General features: G+C 35.8%; 1 protein-coding gene across 1 annotated transcript; it reads left to right on the top strand.

Moving 5' to 3' along the window:
* Positions 1 to 500: 500 nt before the first annotated feature.
* CCSAP (centriole, cilia and spindle associated protein) lies at positions 501 to 18286 on the top strand. The gene is made up of 4 exons (XM_051993618.1): positions 501 to 4122; positions 4977 to 5486; positions 11075 to 11352; positions 14046 to 18286. The coding sequence occupies exons 2-4, from the start codon at positions 5138 to 5140 to the stop codon at positions 14220 to 14222; spliced, it is 804 nt and encodes a 267-aa protein (XP_051849578.1). The 5' UTR covers positions 501 to 4122; positions 4977 to 5137; the 3' UTR covers positions 14223 to 18286.
* Positions 18287 to 26064: the final 7778 nt, after the last annotated feature.

Below are 26064 nucleotides of genomic sequence, written 5' to 3'. Positions count from 1 at the left end.
CCATTAATTTCTGTTAACTTTATCACCTTGTTTTAAATCTCATACTTTTCTTTTGAACTAATTATGTCTCTAAGAACCCAAAATTCTATACCAGGGTTTCTTATACTTTCATTATCCCTTTTCACCTAAGAAATGTTTATGCAATCCTAGATATATAGCCTTTATAAAATAGGTATACAAATCAAACATTTATTGACAATAAATCGTAATTTCACAACCTCCACATTTAGTTATGAGACCCCATATGGGATTGTGATCCACAATTTAAGAAGCTTTGTTCTGTAGTAGTACAATTTGGAGAAGTAGATGTATCAGTAACCCTATCAAAAGATAAATCATTAAATCAGCCTGACATGATTTGGTTTTGGTGAACTTATGCTGAGTTTCAGCTCTTGCTACAACCTTTTCTAAATGCTCATAAATAATATATTTTAGAGTTTTCCTGTTGATCAATGACACGTTTACTTATGTTTCTAATTTATAATTGTTACTGTAGTTTGTTAAATACATTTACCCATTTAAAAAAACTGGAACACTTAACCATTTCCAGTCTAGCTTCAATCAATAAACATTTATTAAATGTCTGTAGAAGAATTGATATAATCAGTAGCTCAAGTGATTAAGTATCTAGAAATTAAAGCCCTGAGTGGAAGTATATTGTTTACCTGGTCCATTTATTGGGGGGAGGGGAGACGCCACTCTGCTTAGAATTCTATGGGATCCTAAAAACTAACTACCTCCCCTCTACCACACACACACGTTTCTTGAGACACAAAAGACCTGAAAGATCATCTAGTCACTTCTCTCTCAGAATTTTATTCAAGTAGTAGTGGAGGCACAATTACATATAAGTATGATTAAAAAGCATAACTATAGTCATAATCAATAACAACTGTGAATAGAATTAAAGCATTCTATAATGAGACCTTCTAACAACTTGGTAAGATGACAGTGGAAAGAATGTGGAATTTGGAATCATTGGACTTGGAATTCTAAATCAGGATCTGCTATTTACTCCCTGTGTCATTCCAGGTTCATTACTTGATCTCTCAGGGCCTCAGTTTCATTATCCAATAATTAAAACAGAACTATATCATTTCTAAGGACAAAATATAGAACTACATTTTTTCTTTAAAATATTAAATGTTTTTATCCTAAAAAGGAGGGATCAGCATAACCATCCATATTTTAGAAAAAAGGGACCTATATCAAATTGACAGTGTAACATTACATGGAAATCTTTTTTTATAGCTTTCTTTGTAACAGTTGCTTGCATACTGTTTCCAGGTACTTTATGCTTGCATAGTGTTTTGAGTTTAAAAAAAAAAAAAAAAGTCAGCCTTGAGCTTTGAAACTGTTAAGATAAAGTAACTTTGTATACTTGTATGTAACTATTGAAACTATACAGTACCAAACTTCCCTGGGTTTCCTTGTTTAACACCCAAGGAATAGAAAAGTGGGTTTTTAACCCACTTAGTCTAATATTATTTCTTTAGTTATCTTTGAATTTCTTACTAAAATGATAATGATGATACCCTTGACTTGGGAATAGAGAAAACAGGTAATTTTGAATGTGGTACTAAAACAAAATAAAAAAGACTAATTGTCTTGGGTTAACTAGCATTTTATTGTCTCCTGTGTGCCAAGTACAGTGTTAAGTATTGGAGATACAAAGAAAAGCAAAAATAGTCCCTTAAGGAGTAGTCAAATTCCAGTGGGGGCTTTGGGGAAGGAAGCATGAGAAGAAAATCTGAATAAAATAAAAATATTCTCAAAGAGAAGTCACTTGTTTGATCAAGAAAAACTTTCTGCAGGAGGTGGGATTTTAGCTGAGATTTGAAGAAAGCAAGGGGAGGCGTGAGGCAAACATGAGAAAGGACAGCAATCCAGGTAAAGGGTGAAAAAGGCCCAGAGTTGGAAAATGAAACAAAATATGCTAAGAACATCAAGAAGGGAAATGTGATTGGATCATAGATTACTTGATAAAGTATAAGAAGAGTGAAAAAATTGGAAAGGGTCAGGGTATGAGGAGATTTAAAAGCCCAAACACAGGATTATATATTTTTTTTCTTGGAGGTATTAGGAAGAAAATGAATAGAGTGGGTTGAGTGATATGATCAGATCTGCACTTTGGGAAGGTCATTTTGATTATTGAATGGAGGATGGATTGGAGAAGGGAGAGCCTTAAGCAGAGAGACCTACCAGTAAGCTATTTCAATAGCCCAGAAATGAGATAATAAGAGCCAGTGGTGGTTGTGTGTTTTAGAGAGAAGGACATGTACATGAGGGATGTTAAGAAGATAGAATTGACAGAACAGATTAGATATGTAGGATGAGAGAAAAGGGAGAGTTGAGGGTGACATCTTGGTTGTTAAGCTTGGATACCTGGAAGTATAAAAATGTTATCCACAATAATATGGAAGTTAAAAAGAGATGAGGGTTTTGAAAGATAATACATTCTGCCTTGTAAATGCTGAGTTTGAAATATATAAAGGGTATTCTGTTGGAGTGGTATAATAGGCAGTTGGGTATGAAATTAAAGGTGGTGAGAAGATTTGGTGCTCAATAAATAGAACTCAATAAAAATCATTTACCTAGAGATGATAATTGAATCCATAAGTTCTGAGACCACCAAGTTAAATAATATAAAGGGAGAAAAGTGAGTTAAGGATAGAGCTTTGCTTATCCTCCATGGTCTAGACTCAGGAGTCCTCAAACTATGGCAGAGGGCCAGATGCGGCAGCTGAGGATGTTTATCCCCTTCACCCAGGACTATGAAGTTTCTTTATTTAAAGGCCCACAAAATAAAGTTTTGCTTTTTACTATAATCCGGCCCTCCAACAGTCTGAGGGACAGAGGCCCCCTATTTAAAAAGTTTGAGGACCCCTGGATAATGATCTAGCAAAGGAGTCTGAGAAGGAAGTGGTGAGAAAGGAAGGAAGAGGACCAGAAGGTGTCAGTATGGGTATGGAAATCCTAGAGAGAAGGGAGTAGTTGACAGTGTCACAAAAATGGAAGAAGTCAAGAAAGGTGAAAGTTGAGAAAAGTTCATTAGGTTCATCAATTAAGAGATTAAGAATAACTTTGGAGAGAGCAGGTTCAATTTGGAACAGGTATCATGAATGGTAATAGAGAAGAAATATTAGAGTTCTAGAACGGATCTTCAATCAGTGTTGACTTAAGCTAGGAAAAACCTGCTGAACCTGAAGGCAGGAGAAACCTATTTTAATTACATTAAATAGTGTCACATTAATGATGACATTATGGGCCAGAATACAATCTGTAAATTGAAGGAACTGGATTAAAATCTAATTTATTATAATGACTGGATGAGCTCTAAGGTCTTTTCTATCTCCTGTGAGGTGCCTGTTAATTATCTTACTGCTAAGAAAATTCAGAGACCTCAGGTCAGTGACTTGCTCAAGTTCCCACAATAGGTTAAGTGGCGGAGCCAAGACTGGGACAGAGAAATGTTCACTTTCAGGTTTATTCTCTGTCACTAGACTAGCGTAAATCGACGAGAATGGAGTAGCAGCTATAGTGCACCAGATTGATCCTAGTTTAGGGGGTTACCCAACTCAAATGAGGACCACCGAGTACTTGCATGGGAGCTCAGGAAATGAGACCCTCTTGTTATTCACTCAGCCAGCAACATCTAAGAGATTAAGGGAAGAGGTTCTAGCAAGGGTATGGGGAGAGCTGGAAACTCTTTATGGGGTGCCCTGGAAGAAGAGACTAGTGGCTTTAGAGCTGGGGCTCCCCGGAATACGATAGAAATATCCTCGTCTCTTCATCTTCCCTATGCAAACCAGCTATGGATTCACTGCCACCCCCAAGGAGGACCGCAAGGGGGGGGGGTGTTGGAGGAGGTTGGGGGAAACGTGTGGAGGGAGGCGTTTGTTCCGGGAGGGATTTAGGCGGCGCTTTCGCTTCTAATCTGCTTCGAGAACATCTGCCGCCGCTCCATTTGTCGGTGACATCTTGCTATGGTGGAAAGGTTTGGAGGACTGGCTGCTGCGGGCATCCGCCGCTGGTACCATCCACTTCGCTCTGCCTTTGGCCTAAGGGGCTAAGCTCGAGTCGCAGGAAGGGAGAAGATCCAGGAAGGTTCGGGTGGAGAAGGTAAAATGCACCCTCCCCTCAAAAAAAAAAAAAAAACAACCCAAAACAACAAAACCCTCAAACCCCCAATCCCATCCCCCCATCCTCAGCCAAATAACCATGCCCCATATCTTCCACTATGGAATGCTCCTTATATCCAAGACCCCATCTGGTCTCTAAACCAGATTCTCTCAGAATCCTGCCGGACACCTGTCTCCCAGAGATGTCACCGCCTCCCAGTTCCCTCCGCCCATTCCCTCCACCTCTTCACCCCTCCTCCCCTCCCCCCGGTTTGTCACCCCTCCCCAGCTCCTGGGGCATCACCCCTCGGATCTTCCCTCCAGGCATCTTGTTCACTGTAGATTGTGCCTTACCCAAGAAACCTCTCCTCTCGTGCTCAAGTGACAGCCAGTCGCTTCTTCTCCTCCCCTTCTCTTCCCCCTCTTCCCTTTCCTGGCTTCCTCCTCCATACCGATACCCTGACCTTTTCCTCCCCTTCCGTAGACATGTCCTTTGCCATTGCAATTCCCTTCCTTTTCCCCTGCTTCCGTGGCTCCATCCTCCCCAGCTGCTCCTTTACCCGGCTCCAAGAAGGCCCAGCAGCCAGCTACATACAGTCCTGGGTGGCGAATGTCTTTTCGTCCCTCTCCTTCCACTCCGAGGCTCCTCCCCCGGGCCTACTCCGCCATGTCCTCCTCCCCCAGGCCCGGGCCCCGGCCCAGTCCAGCCCTGGTCCCCGCCTCTCGGGGGCGGGGTCCCGCACTTTTAAATGTAGCGGCGGGAGATGGTGGTGAGTTGACTTGGGGGAGGGGCCGATTTGTGCCCAATAGTGACTGGAGCTTCATCTTGGGTCCTGGGGCGGGGGTGCGTCGCAGGTGGACTAAGAGGGCTAGGAAGCAGCTGCCGCGAAGAGTTCACCTTGGAATAAAGCTGACGAAGAGGAAGAGGAGGGAGGAGGCGGAAAAGGAAAAAGGAAAGCCGCGGTCCGGGCCGGCCTGCCCTGCCCCGCCCCGCCGGCTTGGGTCGGGCCAGGACCATGCATTCCGGGAGCAAGGTGAAGAGCGAATATATGAAGCGCTACAAAGATCCCAAGTGGGACACGTGGGGCTCGTGCTACCGGGAGCTGCTGCACTATCGCCTGAGCCGGCGGCTGCTGGAGCAGACGCACAACCCCTGGTTATGGGACGGCTGGGGACCGTCTACCAACTCGGACGATTCTTCGTCTTCCGGGGGTGGCGGGGCCTCCTCGCCCCTGTGTCCCCCTGGAGCTTCGGCCTTGTCTCCACCTCCGTCCCCACCCAAGTCCCTAAGAGAGGGAGCGGAGCCGGGAGTGGAGGATAAGGGGTCCGAGGTCTCTGAAGACGAAGACGCTGCCAGCCTCCCAGGTAAGTGTATGCGGGCTCGCGCCGGATTTGCGGGCCAGCCCTTGTCCTGGAAGTTTGGTTGGGTACGCTCTTATTTAGCAAGTTGCTGTCCGAGGTCGGGTCTGGAGGGTGAGAGAGGGACTCTTCCACCCTTTACTGTCTCCCCGCCCCCATACCCAGTCACCCCCTGCACGCAGGACTTACCTTCCCCCGCCCCCAGTCAAGTCCCCGCCTCACACTTCTGTTAACTAGAATGCACTCTTCTTGAGCAAAATAGGGGGTCAACCTCCTCCCCTCCTGTTGCCCTAGTAAGGCTGCTTTGCATCTTATTAATTTGGCTGTTGCTTGGTTACCTCCTTCAAACTCTTCAGCTGTTATGTCCTAAAGAACAATAACAAGTTTGTTTAGAACAGGCATTTTGTTCCTTGATCTCTGATAATGTTTCTGAAGCCTGATTATCAAAAAAATATTTTTCTTTATCTCCTATTTTCTACATCGCCTCTTTTCCAAATACGTCTCTTCATCTTCCCCTACTCACTCAGTAGCAAAGAATACAAAATAAAAGGGTGCGAGGCGGCGTGGGGGTGGAGGAAGAGAACAAAACAACACACCACTAAATATAACTGTAGTGTTCCACATCCATAAATCTCCATCTCTTCAAAGGGAAGGAGGGTGGAGTTGAAGAGTTCGATGCCTCATTTCTTCAGCTTAAGCTTGATCATTGAAAAAACTACACAGAATTTAGTTTATTTTTGTTATTCGGCACATTTAAATTTTTATAGTCGTAATTTTTTCCCCTGGTTTTGCTTTCTTTGTTTTACATTAGCTCATATGTTTTCCTATGCTTCTGAATCCTTCATATTTGTGTTTCTTTAGCCCTGGAATATTTCCTCACATTAAGATACCACGGATTTATTTAGTCCTCCCCAATAGACTGGCATTTATCATTTTGTGTGAAGATTTAAGTGCTAATCAAAAATTGTTCTTTACTCTAAAGGTAAAGAGGTAGTCACTGAAATTTGCTGAGAAGGGGAGTGACCTATGTTTTAGCAATAACTTAGCACCTTGGAGAGAGGGAGGGAATGGCCTGGAGGTTAGGGAGACCTTCTTAGGAGGATATTGAAATAATCTGGATAGCGATGATGGATGGAGAAGGGTCAGGAGAATTGTTGTGGAGAAAGAATCTGCAAGATTTTGTAATTTATTAGATTTACGGCTGGAGGGGGGAGTAAAAAGTAAGGTTGCTTTCCTGAATGGAGGTGTACAATGCACAGAAATAGGGAGGTTAGCTCAAAAATTTACTTATAGTACTCTTTATGTTTCTTCCTTTTTCTCTTCCTCTCTTCTTCCTTTTTACTCTTCTAATTTGCTCAGTTCACCAATGTTGTTGGAAGGAAATACTAAATGACATTTTCACCCCATTTGCTTATTTTAGCGTTAATTGAAGAGAGGAAGAAAGGCTTCTCTACTTCATCTTGTCTTATTTATTAATAGTTTGAATCATCATTCTTGCTTTGGGTTTTTTTTTTTTTTGTATTTTTCTCTACATAATTTTCTACATAATTACAGATGAGAATATTCATGTCTAAAAAATATAAGTGACTTGTCCAAAGTCACAGTTAGCATTGCTTGTGTTAGAAACTAGCTCTTGCATTTAAACTCATATTCTTTGTGTTCTACCTAGAGCTCAATCAGATTTTTAAACTCCTTAAGGTCAATGCCTTATCCCTTCTCATATCCTTGGGCAGAAAGCTGGAAGTTTGTGACACGTCAAAAGCTGATTAAATGGCATTTATTTTGGATTGACTTTGTTTTTATTGCTAATAATCTAAAAGAATATAGATTAGCTTAAAATCACCTTTGATCTTGAGGAACACGTTTTGGGAAATCTGAATTATAGGTAATTTTGCAAAATTATATTTAATATAAAGCAGTTCTTGGTGTAATACAAAGAACATTAGTCTAAATGTCAAGATACCTAGTTTCTATTCCAAATTATGCTAACTTTGTGACTTTGGGCAAGTCATTTTCTTTAGACCATAACTTTATCTGTATAACAGTATTAGTCTAGTTCTCCTAAGTAGGAGTCAGCTTGAAACCAAGGGGTGTGTCATCCACCAAGGGGTGTGTCACCCACCAAGGGGTGTGTCACCCGCCAAGGGGAAAAGAGTCAAAGTTAGTTTATATCTCACCCTTTCTGCAACAGATAGTTATGGGCTTTGTTTGCAACACAACCACATCTACCCTTCACTCATTACCATCTAATTCACTCTCACTCTCCTCCCTCCTGGGCAGAGTCCCAACCTTCTCCTTTATGGATTTGGTGGCTCCTCAAGTTTAGATTATAACTTAACCCTATCTCACAGCAGCAGCAACAATAGTAATTGCACAGGTGACTTTTTGAAGTTTAGAGGTCACCCCAAAAATTTTTGAGGCATAGCATACCTATTAGACTTAAAAATCTATAAATAGTGTTAACACAATGTAATAAACCATAAAAGCGGCAAAACTTAAAAAAAAATACAGCCTATCAACTACAAAATGGCTTTAGAAGGAAGAAAAAAAGCAGCAGGTATAAAACCAGCAGGTAGTAAGTGACATGTGAGGCAGGTGGAGGTTTTAGGCAAGAATGAGCTTTTGTGCTAAATTCTGAACACCACATTTATTAAATCATCTGAGTGGGACTTCACATCATATATTCACAATCTAACTTTGGTCAGTACGAACTTACCAAGGTTAAATAGACTCGTATCTATTAACTCTAATTGAAAAGTGTACATGTCTTTGTCATTGACCTTGAAGGGAAAGATTTAAAAAAACAAAAACAAAAACCAAACCAAACCACCAAAGTCCAGAGATGGAGATGAAGGGAGTCTTGTTTTCAAAGATAAAAAAATGGTGAGGATGAGAGATGGAGAGTAGTCAATTTGAAATCAGCTTGCACTGAGGTAGGTTTGAGTCATATTGTAGAGGACTTTGAATTATCAGCATCAGTAGTTTAAACCAAATATGGTATTAATACCAAATATGGTAGGCATAAGGGGGAGTCACTGGAGGTATTTAAGTAGGGGAGTAAGAAGATCATAGTGGTGCATTAGGAAGATTACCCAGGCACACATGGAGGATGGACTCTAGGAAGAAAGACCAGTTAGGATACTATTCCAGGAGTCTAGGTGAGAAGAGCTTAAGGACTCAACTGTGGTGATTGCAGTGGGAATGATGTCTATAAAGAGTGTTCCTTTATACCACTGTTAGAGACTGAATACTCATTTGGATAGACCATGGACTCAATCCCTCATAATCATCTATTGGAAAATGCTCTGTTGTATAGCTTACTAGCATTTAGATAACAGGATAAACTTCCAACCTGGTTTCTTTATTTTGGGAATTCACAGCTGGTTAGCTGAGGTAAGTAACCATGGAAATGCATCCATTATTATGATTTGAACAGTTGTAAAACTAAGGAGCTAACAAAGCTATGTAAATTTCATTCAGCAATCTTTCAGGGGGAGGACTGAAACTGCAAAATATAGTTTTTAATATTTTTAGATATGAAATTTTCTCTAAAATAAGGCACTAAGATAGGACATGCTTCTCCTTGAGCAATATCAATATTGAATATGAAGTAATTCCTCTCTGGTTGTATTTTGTTTTGTTTGTATTTGCAAAGGGAGGAGAAGTGGGCTGCTTCAAAGAAAAAAGCACAGACCCAATTGGAGTCAGAAACCCTGGATATCAATTCTAGCCCTGATGTGTAACCATGGGAAATTTGCCAGAACCTTTTTCTAAGCTCCAGCTTCCTCATCTGTAAAATTAGGATTCTGTAATATACCATCTACTACTGCACAGGGGTAGTTATTAAGTGTTTTTGTACACTGCAAGTGGTATCTATCTAAATGGGGGTTATGATTGTTATGTACTGGACTCAGATTTCTCTTATTTTTACCTTGAGTGCTGCTATTTAGCCAGTCTTTCATGTTAGAAACATGTTATAGAGGTTTTTTGTTTTCTTTTCACCACTAACCCTTTCCCCTAATTATACTTCTAATTTTACCATTATCTTTCTCATCCATTTTCATTGCTACAACCTTAATTTAAACTATCTTCAGTTCTCTGTAGTTTTCCAACAGGTGAAATGTCTCAATTTTCTCTCATTTCTAATTCATTCTTCACATAAGTTCCAGCTTCATCTTCTGCATAGATTTGATCATGTCCCCTCTGCTTAAAACTCTCATTGCCTTAAATCCATAGCCTGGCAAGGTGTTCTCCATGATTGTGGTATATATTATTCTATCTATCTGGTCTTTCAGATTATTTATCCCCCAATAGATAGATGTATGTTCCAGACAAACTAGGCTTGTTCCATTCATCATTCTGCCTTGGCTTTGTGTGTTCCCTAAATCTGTCACATCCTTCCTATTATCTATGTCAGTTGAAATCCTATCCTCCTTTTAAGATCCAAAACAAATACTGCTTCCTCTAGAAGTCTTTACTGATCCTTGATGTACTTTATGTACCATTTGGTATTCTCGGGATCTGTGTATGTGCTGTTTTCTGTTTCCTGTTTGATTGTGAGCTCCATGAAGACAGAGAGAGCTGTCTTGTTTTTCTATATATCTCCTAAATCTTCTGGTATAAGTGAATGATGCATAATAAATAAATAAATACTTGTTTTAGTTGTTGATTTCATTTTCAGCCTTGGGAAGTCTGATTCTCCTTCAGCATTCATTCTTGCCAGTTCCCTGCATTTTATGCAGAGAGATTATAACATATCCAACTTAGATTATTTGAACATACTATTCTACTTTAGTGCATTCTTCAGGTGTTTCTTTTAAAAGTGAAATAAGCTTGTGTTAAAAAATTTTTTAGATTCTAAATATTGTATTTCTTTTCCCAATTAACATATTTCTTTTCTTCTAAGAAACAACAACAAAAAGAAAACTAAAATCATCATAACAAATATGTTTGGTCAAGTAAAACTTATTCCATCATTGGTCTTGTCCAAAAATACAAGTCTCATTATTCTGTATTTTGAGTGTCTCTGTCATATGTATGTCAGGAGATGATACCGTGCTTTATCTTCAGTCCTCTAGACTTGTGGTTTGTCATGTATCAATTAGAGTTCTAAAATTTTTCAAAGTTACTTTTGTTTATGACATTGTAATCATGATTCTTTTGGTCTCATTTCATTTTGTATTACTAAATTTCTTTTTCTAAGAGGAGGTGTGAATCTAGCTACAGTAAACTCAGTTATTTGTAAAATCAATAGTGCCTATTTTTTTCTTTAGTGAAAGTATAGATACACACAATATAACACACACACACATACACTTGACACAGTGAATAGAGTACTGGGTCTGGAATTTAGGAAGACCTAAATTCAAAGCCAGCCTCAGATATTTAGCTGTAAGATCTTTCACAAGTCACTTAACTTATTTACCTCAGTTTCTATCATTGTAAAACTGGGATCAAATAGCATGACATAAAATTTGTAAAGTGCCTGGTATGGTGCCTGGCACATAACAGGCACTATACAAATGCTAGCTATTTTCCTTTTTCTTTAAATCCCTAATTGTGAATAATGGTTTTTTTCCTTTTTTTTTTTAAAGAAACACCTGGGAAAGATATACAAGAAAAAAATAAACAGCAGAGGGAAGCAAAAGAACAACAGAGAGAAGTGAAAGATAAGTTACTGGATACTACTGAGCATCCTCAACAACGTGCCTTGCTTGCTAAAGCAGATAAGAAACCAGCTAAAAGTCCTCAAAGACCCAGTAAAACAAAAGAAATCAAACATCCATTTGCTCTTTATGGCTGGGGAGAAAGACAGACAGATACTGGGAGCCAAAAAACACATAATGTATGTGCTTCCGCTTCGGCCCAACAGGTAAGTTCCCTTAGGAGTTCAGCTCACTTTCTACCTCATCTGAAAGAGATATGAGGTTGACATTTATACCAAAAAGCACTACTTTCCATCCAGCATGCTGGGACATTTCCATATTAATAGTTCTGCCTCTTGGGATGCAGTTGGACGAAGTGGGTCAGCAACGTCCAGGGCTCCAAAGGATGTGTATGTGTGCATAAGGTCTATACAGAAAAGGTTCATAGTCAAGAAGGTCAGCTAATAATTTAATAATTCAGTTTTATGCAGTGCTTTAAGGTTTGTAGTTTCTTCTCAATAACTCTGTGGAGTAAGGCAGAACGAGAATTGTTTTTCCCACTTTTGAGAGGTAGGAAACTAAGGCTCCTAAGAGATAAGATGACTTGCCTATAGTCAGCACTGCTAGGACTCCTGAGTTTGAGTCCATTTTCTTTCTGCTCTATCGACATTATTTCTTTTCCTTTCCCTATGTAATTAGCATAGGAAAAGGATATAGCAATATCATAAATCCAGGAAAGAAGGGACTTTTGGGGGTACAGAAAAACAAAGAAAACAAACAGGTAATAGATTCCTGATGGTAAGACCCAATTAGAATTTGCAGTACCATGAGAAAAGGGACAAGTAAATTGGAATGAGTAGAGAAGAGTAATGTTGATTTCAGAACAGCGACTGTGAAATTCTCTGATTTTATTTTCCTTGCTGAATGTGGATAGTCCAGGGGCAGGCCACAAGTGTCTGTATACAAAAATAGAGACACCTTTGTTGGTTCCAAGAGCTCCTTATTAGAGTATGGTATGAGATACAGACTTTCTAAGGATTCAGTTACAAGTAGGAAAAGCATGCTATGAAGCTGTCTTTGGTGTCACAAAAAATGCTAGATTTTCTTTATCTCTCTTTGTCCAATTTTTTTTACTAAAAGGGTGGAAGATGAGAAGGTGAATTTTGTGTGTATGTGTTTATACTTTGTTTCTTACAAAACAGCAGTTGTTATTGTAGACACTGGGAACAGAACCTCCTAGGATATTCTCTTCTTCAGCTTTGCTAAGCTAGTTATTTTGTATGTGGAATCTTTGTGTCAAAATAACTAGTAATATATTTTTTATAAATCTCATATTAGTAGTTACTGAAACTCATATAATGCTTTTTAGTTTTTGCCCAAATGTCTAGTTAATACATTTATTTTTTCCTTATCCATTCTATCATGCACTTAACTTGTTTCTCCAAACCATAATCACATTTCCTTTTAGACATTCCTAACTAAATTCATTATCCCCTTATACTTTAGTACCTTATTCACCATGTAAGTGGGTCATGAAGACTGATTTTTGAATGTCCAGGTTTCTAAGTAATTTTCTGGGAAACAATATTATTTGTTAATAATAATAGCTCACAACAAAGTTCATAACTTTTTTTTCTTTTTAGCATGAAAAGGCAAATTCTTAATTTAGGTTAAATTTCATTGGCAGCAACAAGAGTCTTGGCTTAACAAAATGCTTTCAAACTATAAACTATTGCTTTAAAAGTAATATTTGGGCCTTTTGGCAAATAATTTGGAGAGTACTTAATAATGCAACAAGATTTTAATTAGTATTTTGATGTTTCTTGCTAATTTATTGCACTTATGTTTTATAGTCTATGAAATAATCATTTGGTTGGTCAACTTACACTGTGTCTAAAATAAATATAAATTGACTTGGAAAGAGGAGTAGGCAAAGTTCTGAATATAATCCATCCAAAGTGTCAGATTTTGTTTGCAGGTTATTTGAACCCACTTTGAATCTCAGGAAATTTTGCTTTAAGACTTATAGTGATAGTAGCAAGTATCTGATCTCATATCTCGCCATAAAGTGGCAAACAATTTTTAGGTTATTTTAGAGTAGCATTTCCAATAAAAGCACACATATATAGCTAGATCTCTTGGGACTAAGGCAGTCAGAAGAAGATTCAGAGAACAGATTTTCCCTATATATTTAATACTGTTGTGCCACTTTATATGTAGTCTGATACACAGGTATATAAATTATCATAGTAAAAATATTTTCAATACTATTCCCACTAAAACTTCATGTAAATAATTTCATGAACCAGTTTTAATAGGATTCCTTTCAGTTCTGAAATTCTCTGAATTCATTTAAGGTCAGACAAATGGGCGTGATAAATGCTAGTAATTCTATCATAAGTCCACCAAAGTCATGTTGTTAGCTGTATCTCTACAAACTTGGATGTGTAAAAATAAAAATTCTTTTGGTTTTTTTTTGGAGTGGACCTAAAATTTTATGAATATAGGGAACTATCAATGAGAGAAACTCCATCTATCAAAGCAGGTAGGCACCTCCTTTCAACTTTTAACTCCAGAATTTTCTGGAGTGTTACAAGATTAAGTGACTTGCCTAATGTTAGATATTAAAGAGGTTAGCCCAAATATTTGTGACCCTGAAGCAGCCTTCTTTTTTTTTAATGCCTCCAAATTTCTTTCATTAATTCATTAACTATTTTTTGTTTGGTTTTAAATCTGTGATTTCCCTTAGTAATGGAGTATTTTGGCAACTGTCCACTATTTTATAATGTGTTAACACATTTAAACCCTTATTTGAATCAGCAGGCTGGATTCAAGAAAAAAATAGTCTCGACTAAAATAGTACCTTGTCAATGCCAGGACAATTTGATTTATGATACTCAATTTTTTTAAACCTTCACAGATTCATGAGTCAGCATTACGAGCCAAGAATAGAAGACAAGTGGAAAAAAGGAAACTGGTCACTCTGAGGCAGAGAGCCTCTTCTGCAGATGTTCAGAAACCCAGAAGGATCAAGCCTTCCTCTGCAGATAATCCATGGATGACAGAGTACATGAGATGCTACTCAGCAAGAGCTTGATGAAAGAAAAATGTGCTTAGATAACCTCATTAAAAACAACAGGACATTGGTTTAGGAAACCAAATGGTTATATAAGGGTTTGTTTAGGGAGTTTCCAAAAGAGTGCTTTTTAAATATATTCTGGTAACCTACCTCTGTAGTAGGGGCAGATACAGATAGTTGAAGCAATAGACATTGGAAATTATTCATGATGATAATTCCCTAAGTCTTTGGTATTCTTGAATTTTTTGAAGCATCTTAATCTTTGGAGAAAATGACACCAAATGACTTTTAAGTGACAACTTTTATAAGATGCTTAATAATCAATATTTCATAATCATAGATGCAGTCCCATTTTTTTGTCTCTTGAAATTAGCAAACCCTGTAGAAAGTAAGATGGTTCCATTTTGTACCTAAATTTTTTTCAATTATGTGAAATTTTACCAAGTGGAAGAATAGCAAAAGAGAAGTCATTTCTGATAGCCATTCTTCTAATCCCTACCAATTTGGGAATGAATTCTGGTAAAAGTTAAATTTACTCAGTTTCTTTAAAATCCATTTCATGAGAAACATTTACAATTTTTCTAGGGATGAATTTCACTTTTTCTCCTGGCTGGTCTGGGGACTTACTATTTAATAATCCAAGTACATTCCAATTGAGAGAGATCCATGCAATAAATATTTTTAGGGTAAGACTGACGTTTCTTTTGAATCAAAGACTGTCACAAGTTTTCTACTGTGGAACTTTTCCTCTCAGAGCATATTCCAAGTGACTTAGACTTGCTGGTCCTATTTAATTATGTATTTTGTCATTTTGTAATGTACCAGTTGGTTTTTAAGATTAAATGAGCTTCAGAGCAGTAAATTTTAGAATTTGTACTCAAACTTAGAATTAATTTGTAAGTATTGAGGTTCTAGGACTTACCAGGTATGGCAGACATCAGTGGAATGGTGGTCTCATTTTCACTTGTCATTGCTTTTTTTCCCCAGAATTAATTTACAAAGCAAATCTTGGCTTTATGCAGTGTTCAGCAGACTTCCTAATTCACTGGCATTCCTTATTTGATATTATTATGGCAGGACATAGTCTCAGGGAATGAATGAATGTTTCCCTAATTTGTTTTAAGAATTATGGGGCAATTATCTTTCCTTTGGGCTCGAAAATGTCCTTACCATGGTTTCCAGCTGAGTCTGTAACTTTATTTTCTCCATTATTTAGGGATGGGGATTTAATTGTGGAATCTTATTCTAAAGATCTTTAAGAGAAAAAGGGAAATCTTGCATATGTAACTCTAGCAACTATTGGAACAAAAATTATGTGTTATTATAACAGGTGCTTTTGCATTTCCAAGTTTTTATTTTTAGTTTGTGGAAAGAATTGTAGTGTATATATCCACTCTTCATACTACTTTTATACCCCCTCCTCATTTGGATTTTAAGTATATTCTACTTGTTTAATTATAAATGTTAAGCTTGAAAACTGATTTCTTAAATAGTAATAGCCTTTCTATTTAACTGTGATTTTTGATTTAACCTTTATATGGTTTTTAAGTTTATTCTTTTGTTCAAAAGCTGTCTGTGCTAGTCATTGAACCGTTAACCCACGTGAGTTAAATGAAATATCTTTATTCCATATATCATCACCAAAAGCAAATCACCAATGCATGCTACCACTTCTAGTGATAATCCTTTAAAGTCATCATTAGTTAAGCTGTAGACACAGGAAGTACCATATGAATGTTGGCAGAATGATAGTTATAAAAATGGATACAAAATTCAGTGTTCCAGACAAATTCTCACCTTGTTAGATTTTTTTCATATTGCAGCTGACAATCAGAAAGTTGCACTGTGAAATAAGGTAGGTTTTAAATGTCTATACTTATAATGTCTAAAATAGCCTTAGAAAATTTCTTTTCAATTCAATATTTTTAAAAAGCCAATCTTTTTCTAGATTAGAAAACTTGCATGTAACTAACTTGCCACTGAAAATCCATATAACCTCAAAGAAAGCTAAAGGCTGAAAATGATCAAAATAATTTTGTTTAAAAACAACCAGAAGTATAACATAAATAAGATTTTAATCCTATTTCTAATATGTACTGATAATTTGCATCGATTTCTTTAAAAGTGACTGTGATAATCTTGTCAATTATTTTTAAAGTTGAGGACACTGATTCAATCCTCCTTTTATAAGATTATAACTTATGAAACTTCTTAGGCTGTGAAACAGTTCTGTGATCACTTAATTTTTTTTCCTTTCTTGTGAGCATATATAATTTCTCATAATGCTGTTACAAGTTGTCTGTGATAACTTATTAGAAAATAAGGTGTAGTATAAATTATTTATAATGAAGTCTGAGACTGAGAATGTGATCTTTTAAAATCTAGACTGAAAAGGCATTTAAAATGATGAAATGTGGCTGAGATTTTCCTTCTCCAATTTTAGCTTTAATATCATAGTTAAAATCATGAATATGATCCTTTTGTCAAGCTCCTTTTTCCTTCACCTTCAAAGTAGTAACAGAATTTTCAAAGTTGGCAGCTGTTTGTGTAAATAAAAATGACTATTTCCTTCTTTCCATGTTCCTTAACACTTATTTAAAAGAACAACTCAGTAACATATTAAAAACAATAGGAACAAACCTCTCATTTAGTTGGTTGTGCTTCTGGTTCTTTCTAGAAATGTTTGTGTACTATTTTCCTTAATGATTTTATTTTTCTTATTCAGTATTGATGAAATGAAATTTGATGCCCTTTTAAAAATGAAAATAATGAATAGAAGACTCAAATCAGGTTTATAACTTGCTTAAAGGTAGAATTAAGGACTTTGGATACTCCATATTGAATCTATTTAGATTATATGTGCTTGGGTTAGATTCAAAATCAGTTGCACAAACTGGAAGGGAGATAGTAGTAGAGTGTCTTTGCACTGGGGCTCCTTTCCTGTCATGGACAGCTAAGTAATGTCAAGGAAAGGTTTGAAGTGATAGCCTGGCTACTGCAAATTATGACTTCTTTACAAATGTTATTATTTATTATTTGATTTCTTACTATGTTATTTCCTTTCAACTTCTGAGCTAAACCAATTCAAACTCTTGGATAGCGAAGAACAAAAATTTCTAGTGAAGTGTTGTGATACAGTCATATTTATAAATACCCAAAGTGTTAATGGACAAATATAGAGACACACAAAGTACATATCAGAAGTGAAAATCTTGTTTAGTTGAATATTTCAGTGAAAAATAAAGTTTTTACACTTTATTAGATTTAACACCACACAGAGTGAGATAAGTGTGTTTACATAACTTAAATCTCTAGTTTGCTTGGTATCATACTGCCAATCTTATGTGACCTGTATAAAGACACTGTTACAATTTGTCTCTGGTACCAGATAAACTCTGTAGAAGAAATGAGCATGCTTGCTTCAAACTTGTGCTTTTGAAAATTGCTTTATTTGTTCTTAAAATGCCACAAGATGGGACATTTAAATGCATGATTATGCTCAATATTAAACTATATATGGGTAGTACCCTATCTAGATTTAAGACCAACCACTTGACACTTGAAGAGGAATGTAGGCAGTTTTTGATTCCAAATTATAATTTTTCCATAATCTATACATCTTGGAATTTGTTCAAGAAATGAAAACATTCTAAGTCCCAATACTCTTTCTAGGAAAGAAAAAAGAAATGCTTCTACATACTTAAACAAGAGGCCTTTTGAATGATAATTTTATTATTGGTAATAGTGACAAAAAGCTCTTAACTATTTTAAGGGCATTCAAATAATATTTATGAGCATAATTTCCCATTTCAATTTCAGTAGGCCATGCATCAGATGTGGTCTTTTAATGAACAAAACCAGGGTTGGGGAAAATTGCCAAATGTTGATGTATACATTTATTTTAGCACTGCATTCACTTTAAATTTTAAGAAGTATAGGCTAGACATGGTTCTGGCAATGTGAATTTCAGGTTTTACTTTTATAAGAGAATAGTATGTATAGTATGTATTGTTTTTAGCTTCTCCAATGTTGTATTTACTTGTATAAATGTGAATAAAATACTACAGGTAAAGAAATTATAATTTTGTGAAAAATAATTCTGAGTTGGTGTAAAAAACATCATTAAAAAGGATCAGAATTTTTTTTTTATTTTAAGGGTAAAGTTTGTTTATTGATGCATTATTTTTTTATACAATACAGTCCTTGACTGTTTTTTCTCCAGTCTTCTAAGCTTTCATCTTTCTCCTCCCCAACTTGAATCTGTATAATAGGGCTGTTTGTCCATGAAGGCTTCATTAAACTATATATAGAAAGATTTTTTTAAAAATCTACCCACCTCTGTCTTCCTATTTGAATAATTTTTATCCAACTTCTCACATGAATTTTACAGAGGAACTAATTAATGTATTTATTTTTCTTTTAGGTGTGAGCTAATTGTATATGGGTTACACATTTGTTTTTCATTTCTTTAGTTCCCTTTGATTTGCTTCTCTTATTCACCCCATCCTTCACCCCATCCCTTTCCTGGATAAATTTTAAAATAATTTCAAATTTAAACTTTTTCTCCAATTAACAAAAATTGATTTTTCTCTTACCAGTGGCAGGGGAATGAAGGAAATAGGAAAAAATCAAGTAACATATATTCAATTAAGCAAAACAAACAAAAAAAAACATTTCCCCCATTGGTCATGTCCAAAAAATACATGTCTCTTTCTTAACCCTTTAATTCCATTATCTCCCTCAGGATGTAAGAGCATGTTTAATCACTGGTCTTCTGGAATGACAGCTGGCCATTATTATCTCTTTAGAATATGGCATCCAAATTTGTTTTTAGTGTTTTCCAGGTTCTCCTCACTTTATGCATTGGTCATACAAATCTTCCCAGGTTTTCTGAAACTTTCCTCTTTCCATTACATTCATATACATTCATTCCTCAATTGATGGGCACTCTTTAATTGGAAATCCCTTAGTTACCAAATCTTTGCTATACCTTTAAAAATTTCTATAAATATTTTTGTATACACAGGTCCTATTCCTCTTTCATCTCTTTGGAGGATTTCTTTGATACTACTATCTTTCTACTAGCATTGCTGGGTCAAAGGGTATGCATAATTGTATAACTTTGGGGGCATAGTTCCAAATTGTTCTAGACAGTCCAAGTTTTTACATACTGTTTCTTGCCATTATTTTAAAAACACAAGTAACAAGGCAGCAGATAGTGAATACTTATTTACAGGGCATTAAGATAGAAATTGGGAATGCATAAAATCAAGACAAAAGACTATTCTCAAGGGGGCTATATCAAGAGAAAGATAAGAGAAAGCTGTTAATAGGATGAAATGTGATGACAAGTGGGAAATCCAGAAAAAGGACTGTGAGAAATTGAAGAGAGATTACTTTTGGCATAGGAAGAATTGAGCTAGTGAAAAATTTGTGTGGAAAGCTCATAGCAATCTACATTTTGCCTAAATTAGAAAGTGAGATGTTATCATAGATTGGGGATGGATTTGTACATAGGAAACCTCTTTCAGATATGGGAGGCAACATAAACATACCTAGACATGGGAGAAGACAGGAAAAGAATGTAAGAATACTGGGTAGAGTTTAGTTAACAGCAGAGTAACTGAAGAAGAGTATATAACAAAAAGCAGGTTGGATCAGAATAGGGATATCTTTAATGTTTTACATATAGGATAATTTGTATACTTTATTGTTTTTGAGGAAAGGAAGAGTGGCTGGAACACTGTAATATTGCATTAGGAAGATTATTCCAAGAAGCCTTCATCAAGAAAACAGGTCAAGCCAGGCTAAATTAATTTCCTTTTTCATTTAAAAATGTACAAAACTAGTAATCAGTGGAATATTCCAAATATAGCTAACCTAGTTTTGGTGAGGATCTAATATGATTTATACTATTCTTGGGAATGTGAAAGAGAAGTAAGTTTGGAATGACTGGATGGCAGGATAATACATAGTAGCCATCAACGGTTTGATGTCACCTTGGAAGGAAGTCTCCAGTTAGAGGCTCAGGGATCTGTAGTTGTTCTTGTACTCTTTAATATTTTTAGTGATGCTTTGATTAAACATATAGTTGGCATGCTCTCATCACATTTACAGGTCACATAAAGCTGGGACAGATAGCTAACCCATTGGATGAAAAGTCAGGAGCCAAAATGATCTCAATCTAAGACTAAAATAATAAAATATTCAGTAAGGAAAAATACAAAGTCTTGCACAAATTAAAATCCATTATAAAACCCTTTATAAATCAAGAGAAGCATGCCCAGCACATTATCTGAAAAACAAAACAAAATTCTTAAAAAAAAAAATTCAGGTTGTAGATTATAAACTCAGTATGAATCCACAAGATGAAATAGCAGTCAAAAACAAATACAATCCTATATTCTATTTAGAGAATGCATAGGTTAGAATGATGATGATATTCTTATGATCCTTTACCCTACTTAGATATATAAAAGATTATATTTTAGCTCTTGGTTCTACATCTTAGAAAAATATTGATGAACTCAGAAAAGTATAATCTTAAGTTCAGAACTAGAAGGGATCTTAGCTGCCATCAAATCTGATACTCTCATTTTAAAAAATAAAATATTTTTTGGGAGAAATTTTTTTTTGTTATTACATGGTCTATAGTTCCTTCTGTATTCCTCTATCACCCCACCCTCCACAGCATTATACTTTATAACTTTTTAAAAAAGAAAATAATTCAGTAAAACCAATCAACACATTGAAAAATTTCACATCCGTGGATCCTTTCTCTACAGAAGAGTGGAGATGGGAGAAGAAGATATCTTGTATATCTTTCATGTGGCCTTTTTAATTTTACAATGTTCTGTTTCAATGGTTTTGGTGGTGTTTTCCATTTATATTGTTGTCATGTATAATGTGTTCTTGGCTCTGCCTATTTCACTGTATTTCTATGCTTTTCTATTCATCATATTCATTGTTTCACTGTAACATTACCTTCCATTGACGTAATACAATTTGTGTTTAGCCATTTCCTAATTCATAGCTACATTTGTTTTTTATTCTTTGCTACAACTGACAAAAAAATGCCTGCTATCCATATTTTGGTGTCCATAAAATGCCTTTCTTTTTTCAACATCATCATTTTGTACATGAGGAAATTGAGGAATAGAGAGGTTAAGTGACTTGTTTCATAACATAGCTTGTAAGTTTCTAAGGTAGGATTTGAACTAAGGTTTCTAAGAGAAGCCTTAAAGTCATGCCATGAGAATTAGGTGAAAGAACAGAATATTTAGCCTGAGTAAGAGGAAACTTGCTTGGGTGGGGAGGTCTCATATCGGCAGCTCAGAGCCTTTAAGTCTGGGAAAAATCAACCCCTCTTGTTTTAATTAAGATTTGTATATCCCTCTTAATCCTAGTGTCTTCCATTGCCATCCTCCTGCACACAATGTATATAAACATGCATCAAAAGGCACTTATGATTGATCAAAGTTTTTTTTTCCAAATATAGAAACATGATCCAAAATTAGAAATTGCTTAAATGTCTTCAAACTTCAATTAGGAATGAAAAGTTTTTGTATCTTTTTGATTGTCTCAAAAGGATTACTAAGAACAAGTCCTTGTCTCAGAATCTGTTCAGGAAACTGGCTGCAGCAGCTTCTTTATTTCCCAGACTACTCTTGTACAGCTCTTTTTCTGCTTCCCTTATGCACTCCCAGCTTTCCTTCTGAATAACAGACTAAAAAATTGCAAGAGCAGTGGAAAGTTCATCCTGCCAAGAGAAAACCATTTCCCCCCTTTTGAATACAACTATTAAGCTCATCTTAAAGACCCCCTTTTCCCATTGGAAGCACAGATTTCCCCCATGAGAGGTGCTCTTCACTGGGACTTTCTTTCTCTTGTTTAGGTAAGACCCCTCTCTTTCATGACTCTAGTTTTCAGCCCTATATTCTACTACCTCTTCTGCTCTCCTATAACTCCTTTTTCTTGCTGGGACTTTGTTATTCACCTGTGCACTTAACAAGGGTACATCACTTAAGCCCTTCTACCCTTGATTTAATTACCCAAAGCACTTAAATTGATTTTAAGACTGAAAGCAGGTTTTTGACACTATCCCCTTTCCATTTCTACTTCCTTTTTTATGTTATATCGGTAAAAAAATATTATATTATACATATGGTTTTTATGTATATCCACAACAGAAATACAGTTCTCAAGAGTTCCTTTTACCTTTTTCTACTTCTCTTGAGTTCTCTTGTTGGAGATCAAATTTTTTGTTTAAGTCTGTTTTTTCCTTAGAAACAAATGGAATTCCTCTATTTCATTAAATGTTCATCTTCTTCCATGGAAAAAAATACTCAGCTTAGCTGGGTAGTTTATTCTTGGCTGCATTCCAAGTTCTTTTGCCTTTCGGAATATCTGATTCCAGGCCCTTCGATCCTTTAATGTTGAGGCAGCCAGATCTTGCATGACCCTTATTGTGGCATCTCGGTATTTGAACTGTTTTTTCCTGGCTGCTTGTAAAATTTTTTCTTTAGTCTGAAAATTCTGAAGTTTGGCCACAATATTCCTCGGAGTCTTTATTTTAGAGTCTTTTTTAGAAGGTGTTCGATGAATTCTTTCAATGTCTATTTTACCTTCCGGTTCTATTACTTCTGGGCAGTTCTCTTTGATGATTTCCTATAAAATAGTATCTAGGCTCTTTTTTTCATCATAATTTTCGGGTAGTCCAATGATCCTCAGGTTATCTCTCTTAGATCTATTTTCCAAGTCTGTTGTTTTTCCAAGTAAATATTTGACATTTTTTTTCTAATCTTTCATTTTTTGGTTTTGCTTGACTGATTCTTGATGTCTCAATGAATCAGTCATTTCTCTTTTAGTTCAGTTCTGATTTTTAGTGAGTTATTTTCTTCATTAGCTTTTCTTTTTTTTTTTTTTTTTTACTTCTTTTTGTATATGTCCAATTGAGTTTGTTTTGCTCTGTGGAATTTTTTTCCATTTTACTTTTTTTTTTTTTTTTTTAGTGAGTTATTTTCTTTTCCCAATTCACAAATTCTGTTTTCCCTGCACTTCTTGGGAGTTTTTTACCTTTTTCAATTCACATTTCAGTTCTTTTTCCACTTTATCAAATTTTTCTTTTAGTGAGTTATATGCCTTGAAAGCAGGTTTTTGAATGTGAATAAAGTATCACATAATTAAATCATCATAAATACCTATAAGCTACATACATTTGAAAAGGTGAATTGAAATTCTATGGAAAGCAAAGTAGGAGTGGAAGTTCAATGACATCAATCCAGATGAACAAATTAATGATTTTTTAGGAAAGCTTCAAGTAAACTACTTCCAATTCCTGTGCTAGAACCATGCTGCTAAGTCTTCACAGTAGCCATGATGTTTGGATTGACTATCCTAAAGGATATTCAAACTTAAGGATGAAGAACCACTTTCTAAAATCGACAACTATTTCCCCCCATGTTTGTGTGACTACTTTAAAATTAATTGAAGAACTAATATTCTACAATAGATGTTAACACTATTTTTGTTCATTTCTTAACTGATGATCATTACTCAGAATAGGTCCAACTTATTCTAAGACTAGAATTCTTGAACAAACTCCAGAGGGAGCTAGCAGCAGTTGGATACTCTTTAGATACTCAAAGATTTCTGTCAAATAAATTTTTGCTCCTAAGAAATTTAAAAAAGAAATACAAAGAGTTATTATGCATTGAGAAGTTATATCTAAACAAAATATTGGGAGTGGTGTTGATTTAGAAGATTAACTCTTTTTTCAGTTGTCTTTTGGTCATGTTTGATTCTTGGTGGTTCCACTTGAGGTTTTCTTGGCAGATACTGTAGGATTTGCCATTTTCTTCTTCAGTCTTCTTTACAGATGAGGAAATTGAGGCAATTCAGTAAGTTTACTTGTCAAGAGTCATACAGCTACTAAGTGTTTAAAGTTGAATTTTAACTCATATCTTCCTAACTCTAAGCTCTATCCTCTAATTGTCCACAACACTGCAGACTTTACATATAAGGCTACTGTTCAATCTTGTTGGTTTAAACAATTATCTAAGGAGTTTTAGAATAAAATTAACGCAGTAAGTTTGACATACTTCATGTTGCTTTCATGATTATTTTGAGTTTGAAATGATTCAACTTAAAAAATCTTCCCATAGTTCAGTGAACTGTTTTTCCCTGTCCCATATCATCATAAACCACATAATCACCCACCCTGACCTTGTGTTATTATCCAATAAGTCATTAAGTAAAACTTTTATTCTCGTAACTAGGTTATGACAGAAGAACTGGCCTTCACTCCCTTACCCTCCAATTTTGTTGGGAGTTCACGTTGGTACTGGAAGTTCAGTATATTTGTTTCATTGTTCCAAGTATTGCTATAGAAAGCAGCAAGGTTTTATTACCTAATAAGGTAAAGATATGGGCAGGGAAAGATAAGGTATAAACTTAGAAGACAAACAGAAATCCAAAGGACTTCCCTTATCTTTATTTATATAAATTACCCCCCAATTTCTTTAAATTGAGCTTAGCATACTTCTAAGTCCATTCCTGAATTTTTCTGTTGTACTTTTTTGTTTTCCTTTTGTGTGGACCTATGGAGTCTCAAACACTAAAAGATCATCCAGATTGAAATCACCCAACAGAAAACAAGATTAAAAAAAAATAGGATGAGTGCTATAGAATATCCAGACAAATGTTATTACTATTAATATTTGGATGATAAATTATTGGTGCAAATACAACTTTGGGTGGTTTGAAAATGGTAATCTATTGGGAAATGAATTGTCAAGGAAAAAATCTCTCATATACCCTCCATCCTAATAGAGGAGATATAATTAGAATATACCTTCTCCAAGATCTGCTAAACATTGTCCAGAGGTCATGTGCTAGAAGAGAATGGTGGGGAGGAATGTTAAGAAAAGAGGAGTACAATGCTCTAGAACAGAAGGGAACCCGCAGAAACAAGCAGAGGGCAAGGGAAAGAGGTGTGAAGGGATGTAGGGATGTACCAAATCCCACCTGCAACCTGGCTAAATATTTCTAATTTTCTCAATCAATCCTCTTATTAGACTCCAGTTGCACCCTCTCTGAGTCTGTGATGCTTTTCATAAAACCAACTCAAGTTTTATTAGTTCAATGTTTTCTATTTTATTAATCTCTTTGAGTTTCAGAATTTCTTATTTGGTATTCAGTTGGGGGGGATTAATTTTTTTCTAGTCTTTTTTAGTTGCATGCACAATTCATTGATCTTTTTTATTCATATAGCTATTTAAAAATATAAAATTTCCCCTAAGAACTGCTTTAGTTGCATCCTACAGATTTCGGTATATTGTCTCATTATTGTCATTTTTTTGGAGGAAATTATGGTTTTTGTGTCTACTCATTTAGAATTAGATTATTTTATCTTTCCCTGCCTCTTTATTGAAAATAATTTTTATTGTATCATGGTCTGAAAAAGAAGCATTTACTATATTTTTATCAGAATTTCTTGTGAGGATTTTATGCCCTAATGATCAATTTTTGTGTGCCATGTACTGCCAAGAAAAAAGGTGTATTGCTTTCTGTCCCTATTCAATTTTCTCCAGAGATCTATTATATCTAGGTTTTCTAGGACTCTATTAACCTCCGTAGGTTTATTTTGTGGTTAGATTTGTCTGATTCTGAAAGGGGAAAGTTGAGGGTCCCCAACTAGTTTAGTTCTTTCTTCCTGTAATCAGCTTAAAATCTTCTCTAGGAATATGAGTGCTCTACCCACTTGGTGCATACACATTTAGTATTGTTACCTCATTTTTTTACATTATCTTTTACCAAAATCTCTCTTAATAAGATCTATTTTTTACTTTTGCTTTATATT

The sequence above is a fragment of the Antechinus flavipes genome, chromosome 4 (genome assembly GCF_016432865.1).
Source record: "Antechinus flavipes isolate AdamAnt ecotype Samford, QLD, Australia chromosome 4, AdamAnt_v2, whole genome shotgun sequence".
In the NCBI taxonomy this organism is placed as follows: Eukaryota; Metazoa; Chordata; class Mammalia; order Dasyuromorphia; family Dasyuridae; genus Antechinus; species Antechinus flavipes.
Note: the sequence above shows the minus strand (reverse complement) of the source record. Positions and strands in the feature narration are given on the sequence as shown.

Coding starts and splice junctions, on each gene's coding strand:
- CCSAP (XM_051993618.1), top strand. CDS start 5,138: ATGCATTCCGGGAGCAAGGTGAAGAGCGAATATATGAAGCGCTACAAA. Junction 5,487..11,074: donor AGACGCTGCCAGCCTCCCAG/GTAAGTGTATGC, acceptor TTTTTTTTAAAG/AAACACCTGGGAAAGATATA. Junction 11,353..14,045: donor CTTCCGCTTCGGCCCAACAG/GTAAGTTCCCTT, acceptor AAACCTTCACAG/ATTCATGAGTCAGCATTACG.